General features: G+C 52.1%; 1 protein-coding gene across 1 annotated transcript in view; it reads left to right on the plus strand.

Moving 5' to 3' along the window:
* Positions 1-9,432, plus strand: part of CATSPER3 (cation channel, sperm associated 3) — a 27,592-nt gene extending 18,160 nt beyond the window's left edge. Inside the window, exons 4-9 of the mRNA XM_014539149.1 lie at positions 2,394-2,633; positions 5,571-5,753; positions 6,418-6,558; positions 6,868-6,987; positions 7,828-7,982; positions 8,901-9,432. Of these exons, the coding sequence (XP_014394635.1) occupies positions 2,394-2,633; positions 5,571-5,753; positions 6,418-6,558; positions 6,868-6,987; positions 7,828-7,982; positions 8,901-9,006 (945 nt within the window). The 3' untranslated portion in view covers positions 9,007-9,432. The remainder of the gene's footprint in view (positions 1-2,393; positions 2,634-5,570; positions 5,754-6,417; positions 6,559-6,867; positions 6,988-7,827; positions 7,983-8,900) is intronic.
* The last annotated feature ends 1,108 nt before the right edge of the window (positions 9,433-10,540 follow it).

Consider the following 10,540-nt stretch of genomic DNA (forward strand, 5'->3'; position numbering starts at 1 on the left):
CACCCCTCATGCCCCCCCCCACTGGCCTGGTCGCCCCACACAGCCTGCTGTTCAGTCATTTAGTCATCCCTCACTAACCCCCCTGCTGGCCTGGTCACCCCACGCAGCCTGCTTGTTCAGTCATTTGGTCGTCCCTCACTAACTCCCCTGCCGACCTGGTTGTAGGCAGCCATCTTGTAAGGGCGTGAGGGTCAATTTGCATATTACCTCTTTATTATATAGGATGAATTTGTTTAAGCATTTATTTCTGTCTTCACTACTAGACTGTAAGCTTCCTGGGAGCTAGACATTTTCTGTCTTATTCATTGTTGCATTTTCTAGTGCCTGAATGGTGCTTGCTTGGCACATGATAGATGCTCTATCAAAGCTTCTTCAATGAATGAATGAATGCATTGATGATAGGTAAAAACTTAGATGACTTCAAAAAGTACCTTTTGGTCCCTGGCCAGATGGCTTGGTTGGTTGGAGCGTTGTCCCATATGCCAAAAGATTGCAGGTTTGATTCCTGGTCAGGGCACATACCTAGGTTGTGGGTTCTATCCCCAGTCGGGGAACATACAGGAGGCAGCTAGTCGATGTTTCTCTCTCACATTGATGCATCTCTTTTTCTCTCTCTTCCTCTCTCTCTCAAGTCAATTAAAAAAATAAAAATGTGGCTTTTAGTAAATATAGCACAGCAAAAGAAACTATCAACAAAATGAAAAGAGAGCCCGCTGTATGGGAGAACATATTTGGCAATGATACATCTGATAAAGGATTAATATCCAAAATATATAAGGAACTCATACAACTTAACAAAATGAAGACAAACAATCCAACTAAAAAATGGGCAAAGGACCTAAACAGACACTTCTCCAAAAAGGACATACAGATGGCCAAGAGACATATGAAAAAATGCTCAAAGTCCCTAATCATCCAAGAGATGCAAATCAAAACGACAATGAGGTACCATCTCAACACCTGTTAGAATGGCTACCATTAACAAACTAACAAATGACAAGTGCTGATGAGGATGTGGAGAAAAGGGAACCCTAGTACACTGCTGGTGGTGGGAATGCAGACTGGTGCAGCCATTATGGAAAATAGTATGGAATTTCCTTAAAAAATTAAATGTGGATCTGCCATTTGACCCAGTGATCCCTCTTCTAGGAATATATCCTAAGAAACCCGAAGTACCAATCAGAAAGAATGTATGCATCCCTATGTTCATAGCAGTACATTTTACAATAGCTAAGATCTGGAAACAGCCCTAGTGCCCATCAGTAGATAAGTGGATAGAAAAGCTGTGGTACATTTATACCATGGAATACTATGCAGCAGTAAAAAAGAAGAATCTCTTAGCCTTTGAGACAGCATGGAGGGACCTGGAGAGTATCATGCTAAGTGAAATAAGTCAGTCAGAGAAAGATAAGTATCACATGATCGCACTCATATGTGGAATCTAAGTAACAAAATAAACTGATGAACAGAGTGGATCCAGAGACTCAAAGCATGGAACAGAGTGTGGAATCTTAGAGGTAATTCGGGGGAGGGTGGGAGGTAATCAACCAAAAACCTTGTATGCATATATGCATAACCCATGGACACAAATAATAGGGTGCTGAAGGCCAGGGTAGAGGGGAGGGGGCGGGGGCAGGCTGAAGGAGGTTAATGGGGGAAAAGGGGGGACATATGTAATAGTTTTAACAATAAAGAATTATTTAAAAAAAATAAAAAATAAAAGTTGAGATATGCAAAAGATAAGAAAGAAAGAAAGAAAGAAAGAAAGAAAGAAAAAAAGAAAAAAAGAAAAAAAAAGAAAGTAAGAAAGATGTGCCTTTTAGTAAATATAAAGCCACTGGAATTGTAGATGCATAAGAACTTGAATAAGATTATTTCATAAAGTATAAACATGGAAAGAAGGCAGAATATTCTTTAGAAACATTAGTTAACTGGTGTGTAAGTATGTGATTAAGTGGAATAAATATGAGTAGATGTGCCTTTCACCTATATACGGAAGTTTGGATATTCAGCTTGGCCAGAAGACTCTTGAGACCTTTTCGTTGGGAAACCTTGCGTTCAGGTACTTATCATGTTGTGTTGCCTCATCCTGGGGCCTATCCAGTCATTCAGCCTGTGGGTCAGTCAGTCCTTCCCAAGTATCCTGGGTCAAACCTAGCACCAGGCTTCAGACTGGGGGCGGGGGGCGGGGAGGGCAGGGAAGACACAGAAGGAGAAGGGAATCAGGCACATTGTGTGTGTACTGTGTGTCGGGGACTCTGCCTGGATCGATCTCTCTCAAGTGGGTGACCTAAGAGCCCCTACCCCCAGCCGGCACACACCTGGTTGGGTGGTCCAAGCAAGGAGAGGGCCAGACTATAGGTCTGATCCCCCAAACCTTGCCGCCTCTGCAGATCACAGAGGTCTTATTTGTGGCCATATACAGCGCCGAGTTCTACATGAATCTCTACGCGGACCCCATTGGCTTCTGGAAGGACGGCTACAAGCTGCTAGACTTGATGATGATCATCGTCATCTCATTCCCCTACATTCTCCTCAAGATCAAGGGCAAGCACTACCCTCACCACAAGATCGCTAATGGCATGCAGTCTCTGCGCATCCTCAAGCTCATCACCTATAGCCGGGGCATCCGGGTGAGTAACCCAGGAGTGTGTGCTTCCGGGAGGGCAGGTGACAGGGTCTGTCTGCCCACCAGCCCCTGGTGAAATAATAATTGTGCTCCTAGCATCCAGTCATTGAGTCCTACTATATAGCAGGTTGATCATTGCTGAGATGATCTCAGTTCATCTTAAAACAATTGTAGGAAAGGTTATTATTAGCCCCATTTTATCGATAAAGAAATTGAGGCCCCAGGTCGCTCAGCAGGTGATGCCAGAGACTGGAAAGGTGTGTCTGGCTCCAGAGGCCACCTGGACTCGCCCTCTCTCCCGTGCTGCAAGGTGGACCCTCTTCTCACGGCACAGACTCTTCAAACTATATGCCCAGGGGCTCCAGCTTTCCGGTAGCCTGCTTTCCCCAAACAGCTACAAATCTGCTGCTTCTGCTGATGGGAACAGTCTCATTACTTGGTTCAGGCGGCTCTGGCAGTGCTGCTCCTGCGGAGAAGGGGTGACCAGCCTTTCTTTGGTTCAGAAGGTTTCAGAACAAACCTCAGAGCTGACCCAAGCATTCCCGTAGCATTCCACCTGTGCAGGATGTTTGCCCTGGCTCGGCACCCAGTGTCCACGCTTCTCCAGGAAGGGGCCGGTTTGGACCAACTTGACCAGTTAGGGTGTGTTAGCCTGTTTGGCTGAGAAATCGCTTCCAGCCTAGCCTGTGTGTCTGTCCAGGGCCTAGGCCTGCCACTCAGGGACCCCAGTCCTAGGTGGAGAAGAGGAGAATGTTAAAGGGCTCCCCCTGCCACAGGGCCCCAGTCATTCATTCCCTGCCCTCACATAGTCACACAGGTGTATGTGTTCCCTCCCAAACAATGTAGTCCAGCCCTCCTCCTCGTGGTGAAGCTTTTGGGAAGAGGTGTCTATACACCCAGACCCCGCTTCCTTATCTGGCATAAATGCCCTGGTTTCTTCCCTCTACTTGAAGTAACTAGTCTCTCCGAGGTTATCAACAACCTCCTTGTCGCCAAGTCCACTGGCCATTTCCCTTGGCATCCTTGTCCCTTGCCTTCTCTTGGTTTTCCTCCTGCCGCTTGGGTATGACTTTTCGGGTACATATTTTCTTCGCTTGGCTCCTAAGTGTTGTTTTCTAAGGACTATGTCCTGAGTTCTCCTCTTTGTATATTCTTTTTGGGTGATCTTTTCCACTTTTCAGGAGTCTTTACCTGCCCACATCTCTCTCTTTGACCTTCAGACCCAACTGCCTCCTGAGCATCTTACATGCTCCTCAAACTCAATGTGTCTAAAGTAGAAGTCATCACTCTTCCCCATCCCCACTCTCAGATCACAAACCTTAGCGCCTCCTCCTCTACTTTATCTTCTGCTGAAAGGCACCCCTTCAACCCTATTCAACTTCCAAGTAATAAATTTGAATGTTAGCTTTGTTTCCTCTCACCCAAAGTCCTGTTGTATGGCCTCCTAAATAGTTATTGACTGTTTCCATCCCCATAGTCATCATTTTTTCTCCATCACCATCCATCCACCTTTACCTGGATTCCTGCAATGACTTCCCACACTACTGAGCGTTTTGGAACAGAAATGTTCCAGCAGCTGGGGGAATCTCTAAAGTGCACATCATGTCAGGACGCCCTTCCTTTGGAAACCTGAGCCTGGCTCCCCTGGCTTGTAGGCTAGAGACAGACCCAGTAATGTGACCTAGAAGTGGGGATGGGAGTATTGAAGGTGCTGGGCATTGGAGTCGAAGTGTAGGTTCAAGAGTAAGGTGGGTGGTCAGGAGAGAAAACTGGGAGCTAAGTGCCAGGTCAGGGGCACCAAGGGAGGAAGGTCTAAAGTGGTGCAAGGGTCGCTGGAGATGAGGAAGTCAAGCGACGAGGAGACCTGGCAGATGGTGGGTATCCACAGAGATTCTGAAGGCCCCAGGATGGCAGCAGGATGGGGTGGAGCCTGGGGGAGAGATTTTGAGACACGAGGTGGAGAGGGAAGCTGGAAGGTTTGCCCTGCTCAGAAGCAGGGGCTTTGTCCACGGAGGCGGAGGCTCCGAGGATAGGGCAGAGGGTGGCCTCCTGCATCAGGTCATGGGGGATAGGCAGATTCCTTCGAGAGGGCCACTGAGGAGTGATGTCTTCAGGCAAGAGAGGGTCCTCTGGGGAGGCCTTGGAGTGAAGGTGGTGGCATAAGGCAAAGGTCTTGAGAGTTGGGCCCATGTTCTGCCATTTTATTGGAGTGTGACCCTGGCCAAGCCCTTTTCTTCTCTGAGCCTCTGACCCCTCATCTTGGCGTGGGAAGAATGATAACACCTACCTATCTTGAAATGACGTCTGTGACAGCGTCTATGTAGGTGAACATGTATTGAGCACCTACTACATGCAAGACACTGGGTCATCACTCAAGAATGATTGATGAGGAGCTATGCACGGTGCTTCCCAGCAGGGGACAATGTAGTGGGAGGTGAGACCAAGTTCACAAGACAGGGACTTGCCTGGGAAATGGGGCCCAGAAAGGATGGGAAGCCACCTTCCTCTCAGCCCTCTTTATTCCCACTACCCGAGTGGCTCCCTCTTCTTCCTGGGCCTGAGAGAACATTCAGGGCTGGCCCTCAGGGAGAAGCAGGACACCTTGGGATGACCATGAAACCAGGCAGGGGTTCAAGTGGCTGATGGGGAGACTACCCAGACCTGAGACAGCACACGATCTGCCCATAGATGACAGAGAGTGGAGGCCAGGCATTGGTTCAGCCCTCAATCTTGGCAGAGCTCCTCTCCCTCCTCCACTCCTGTCCCCTCCCTCCCTCCCTTTACCCCTCCATCTCTCCATCCAACCATTGGTGGAGTATCTACCACATGCAGATAGGGCACTGGATGCTGGGCACAGCTGTGGTCTGGGCAGACTGGACCTCTGCCCCTGAGTCCCACCCCCGCCTGCAGCCTTGCCTAGTCCTGTGCCTCTGTCTTGTAGACGCTCATCACCGCCATTGGGCAGACATTCTACACTGTGGCCTCCGTGCTCATCCTGTTCTTCATCCTGATGTACATCTTCGCTATCCTGGGCTTCTGCCTGTTTGGAGCTCCAGATAAGGGTGACCAGGAAAACTGGGGGAACCTGGCTGTGGCCTTCTTTACCCTCTTCAGCTTGGCGACGGTACGGTGTTTGAGAACAGTGGTGGGGGAAGGGGCCTTGAGAAGAGACTGTCAGCTGGTGTGAGTGTGTGGACATTCTGGGCTTCCCGTGGGGCCTTCCCCATGTTTGGACACTTTTCTGGGCTGGGGAAGCTGAGGCAGAAGCTAGTACCCTGACCAGGGGTCCCTCTCTGTCTCTAATCTTGTGACTCCCTAGAGCATTCCCATTTGTCTCACAGGGTTGTAAAAATTTCAGAGTTCTCAAAAGATGATTCATTTGGATTAAGTTTAATTTAGAAGTGAAACCCATGTCACATAGCCTTTTTGGAACAGACTGTCACAATCCACCCAAGTCTAGAAGTCTGGACTCTGTTGAGCTCTGGAAAGACTGGAGTCTATCCGAAGAAGGCCTTGGCAGAGAGACCATGTCTTTTGGGAAGGATGGGAAGCTTTTTGGAGCAGACCCCCAGGGCACCTTGGCCAGAAGTGCCCCCACCCAGTGGTGCCCTGTACCACCAGGCCACCTGTCTGCACTGGACTCAGTGGATTGGGGGTGTGTGCTAAGGGCTGATATGCAGGAAGTGACAACCTCCATCTAGTGGGGTGAGGGCTCCCCTAAGGTTGGTTAGCAGGAGGCTTACACCACTGGGCCTTGACACTTGTCATGCCTTCCCCTGCCCGAGCAGGTTGATGGCTGGACAGACCTGCAGCAGCAGCTGGACAGCAGGAATTTTTTTCTGAGCCGAGCATTCACCATCATCTTCATCTTGCTTGGCTCCTTCGTCTTCCTCAGCATGTTCGTGGGTGTGATGATCATCCACACCGAGGTGAGGCTGCATGCATAGGATTGGGGGTCGGCTTTGGGGTGACGGGCGGGGCTGTGGGCCAAGTCTCCAGGGAGGACCTGAACTCTCTCTCTCCTAAAGTGGAGGGGAGGTGGCCAGGTGGGCAGGAGAGTGGGAAGTCACTGCAGCTGCATTGGCAGCTTGAGTTGGGGGCTGGCCCTGTATGGAGGGTTCCTCCTGCTAAGGGGTCTGAGCAGCAGTGCAAGGCTAGGGAAGAAGAAAAACGGGGGCGGGGGTTGGTGGTGGTATGCCGTGGGAGCCCTCACTTTCTCTCGTCACCCCACTCTCCAGAACTCCATCAAAAAGTTTGAGCGGGAGCTGATGCTGGAGAGACACATGACGCTCATGAAAGAGAAGCAGGTGATCGCGAAGCGGCAGCAGGAGGAAGTCAGCAGGCTGATGCAGACACAGGTAGGTAATCTCCACAGGCAGGTGGACAACACGTGCATGGACAGTCAGGGCTGAAGCAATGGCCAAAAAATAGGAGTGGAAGGTGGCCTCAGGCATCTGCGGCCTTAGGTGAGGCAGGTAATACCTCCTGTATTTTCCAGAATCAAGCTTTATTTCCTGTACGTTAGTATTTCTCTGGACCTGTGAATGTGGAGTGCTGTGGTTACAATAGTCTCCCCCTCCTTCCCCGGCAGAGCTGCTCTGCTGGGCCTTGGCCTGGAGTGCTCTTGTTACCGAGGCCTCACTGGGCGCCAGGCAGGCACAGCCTCGTCCTTTGCATGGGCGAGGCCATGGAGGCCCTGACAGGTGTTCCTAACCTGGTTTTCTAAACTGAACAAGAATGAGCACAACAGGCTGGAGATTTTGTCAGGCATGATACAGCTGTAAAGGGCTGGGCGTCTTCTCTTTTCAGCCCAAGTGCTCTGAGCTCCCTACATGGAGCCCTGGTGCTCTGCCAGGTCCTGAGCCGGACTCTGCCCCTCTCTCCCCACGTGGTCAGCACCTCCCTCCTCAGCCTCTGCTCTGAAGCAGAGACATCTGCCTTTCTTGACTGTGTTGAAGGTTAGTTCAGGGCAGGTGAGGCCATGCTGAACCCCACTCAGGCTCTCTCACTGGTCCCTTTCTGTGTCCCCTGTTCTCAGTGATGGTAGCTCAGGAGGCTCCCTCGGTCAGGGAGTCCAAGTTCAGACAGGGCCAGGGTCAGCCCTCCGCCTGGGCCCCTTGTGGAGGGTCCCCAGGTTTCTGTACATCTTGAGAGTCACCTCCTCCTTGTCATTGATCTCTCTATGCCTCCCTCTCTAGGCAAATGACTACAAAAGTTTTGGTGAGCTGATGGAGGACTTCAAGCACACCCTGAAGCACACTGAGCCCATGGTCTTGGATGATTTTGGCACTAGCCTGCCCTTCATCGACATCTATTTGTCCACTCTGGACAACCAGGACACTACGATTTACAAGTCAGTCCCAGCACCACTGACCTAGCCCTAGGGTGCCAGGACTTTCCTGGTCTCACTTCCTTGAGGGCAGGGCCATGCCAGGTGCCCTGGGAAAGCAAGGGGGCAATGGCTGGGCGGAGCCAGGCCCTTCGTGGGGTACAGCGTTCCATGTATGCACAGGGGCTGGGCTGAGGTGTGGATAGGCCCCTGGCTGGGGGACTCTGCCCCCTGCCCCTCCCCAGCCTGCCCTGGCCTGCATTTAAATGCTGGCTCCTTGGACTCTCCAGGCCCCTCCTCACTAACCCTTTCTCAGGGGCAGAGGAAAGAGCTGAGGTTCCTGGCCTGGTTCTGCTAGGGCCTTCCTCTGTGACTCTGGGCAAGTCTCTGCCCCTTTCCCACCTGCCTCATGAGGGGCTGCTGGGCCAATTCTATGGAAATGAGAGCTTGGCCTGGCCCAGCACTGTGCTCCGTGCAAGTTAGCTGGGGTTTTACTGGCCATTACTGCCAGGAAGGGGAACTGGGCATGGGCATTAAGGAGCCACCTTGGGCTCTTGAACAAGGAGGGACAGGATTAGCTTGGCTTCTTGACAGACATCTCTTGGAGGGCTTCGTGGACAGGAGGAACTAGAAGGAGGGCATCAGGGAACATCCACCTTGGCCCAGAGTGGACCAGGCAGGGTCTGGTCTTCTCTACAGTCACCACACATAGCCCAGGAGTTTGTTGTCCCCAACCTGACTCATGCAGTGAAATAACTCCATCCAGGCCACAGGTGGAATGGCAGACCTGGGTTCCGGTCCCTGACTGGGCTCTAAAGTCCTTGCTCTTTCCTGGCCCCATACCTGCTAGGGGTGGTGAGTGCCAGGTGCAGGCGTGCGATGGGGGAGCCCGGTGGCATAGAGCCCGCCCCTGAGCTCAGGCCCTCTCCTGCCCCCTTGCAGGCTCCAAGAGCTGTACTACGAGATTGTGCACGTGCTGAACCTGATGCTTGATGACTTGCCCCAGAAGAAGCAGTTCCACTCCTCAGCAAAGGTTGACAAGAAGTAGTGTGACTGGGCACCCGGCGCTGAGGGCCTCCCAGGCTGTGGCAGCCCCCATTAAACACAGGCTTTCTGAACCCACCTCTTCACGGTTGCTGTGATCACGGCGTTTCCCCACCTTTGGGGGTTGGGTCTGGACAGGTGCCCATGAAGCTGATCCTCTGACACCATCTACCTCATGACACAGCCAGGCCTCTGGAGTGGGAGAAGGAGACTCAAGACTCATCCTGGCCAGTGGCCACTTCCAGGGCCACACTGGGTCTCTTTTCCTTGACCCCAGCAGCAAGCCCCCACTGTGTTTCTGGGAAAGCCACCTGAGGACTCCAGGCCTAGCAGCCCCGAGTGCCTGGCCCCTTTGAGCTGATGTGGCCTCTTCCCTCGGAACCTCTCTGGGCTCACCTACGGGCCGTCCCCACACCTGGCAGAGCTGCAGCTCTCTGTGGGCCCATTGCTCTGGGGACCCCTCTTTGGAGTCGTCTCTGCTTTCTCCTAGGCTCGCAGTGGTCGTGCACCAGGCATGCAGCTGTGACTGGCAGGACTCTGTTGTGCGGCCATGGAGCTCAGGGTGGGCAGGTCTGGCTGGCCAGCAACAGGCACTTTGGGCTGCTTCCCCTCTTATGGTTGGTTAGGACCCCCCACGAAAAAGGTGCAATTTTTTTGCAACATTCCTAGCCACATGACTGCCAGAGCTGCCCAGGGCCTGATACCAACTGCTCTGGTCATGATGGAGCCATCCGAAGGCCCAGGTAGGGCAGGGTGGCTGGTACCCCCTGTTCCCAAATGGGCCAGGCCAGAGGTCTGGCTGTTTCCCTCTGCTCCACTGCTGGGGAGTATTCTTGAGGCCTGTCACCTTGGCAGTGACATCTCAGACAGAGGGAGGGGCGGGTTCTGGGTAGACCTGGTGGGGAGACCAGCACCCATAGTTGAGTGCAGAAAGATCCCAGACCCACACTGGGGAGTCAGGTCAGCAGAAAACACATCAGGTAGAGTTGAGAGTGACTGGACAAAAGGGTCCCATTGAGGCCTGACCTTGGCAGTGACATCTCAGACAGAGGGAGGGGCGGGTTCTGGGTAGACCTGGTGGGGAGACCAGCACCCATAGTTGAGTGCAGAAAGATCCCAGACCCACACTGGGGAGTCAGGTCAGCAGAAAACACATCAGGTAGAGTTGAGAGTGACTGGACAAAAGGGTCCCATGGGCTCTAGGCCAGGGTGACAGCACCCCTGAGGCCACATGACAAGGGCAGGTGGAAACCTATATTCATGGTTTCATTTATACATTGACTGCTTACTGAGCTGGGTTGGGTACTGGGGGTTCTGTGAAGAGGAGCCCACAATCTAGTCCTGGTCCCCTGGTGCCTACGGTTGTGTAGGGGAGACAGAAGTCCAGTCAGACTGGAAGAAAGTTTCCCTGAGGAAGTAACAATATTTGTTTGCAGAGAGCACGCATCTTCTAAGAGACTCAAGTCATTTCCATTTGCAAATGTTCACACTCTCAGGACCAAATTGAGAATTGTGTGAACAATGCCAAGGATAGCTCT

The sequence above is a fragment of the Myotis brandtii genome, unplaced genomic scaffold (genome assembly GCF_000412655.1).
Source record: "Myotis brandtii unplaced genomic scaffold, ASM41265v1 scaffold208, whole genome shotgun sequence".
NCBI lineage: Eukaryota > Metazoa > Chordata > Mammalia > Chiroptera > Vespertilionidae > Myotis > Myotis brandtii.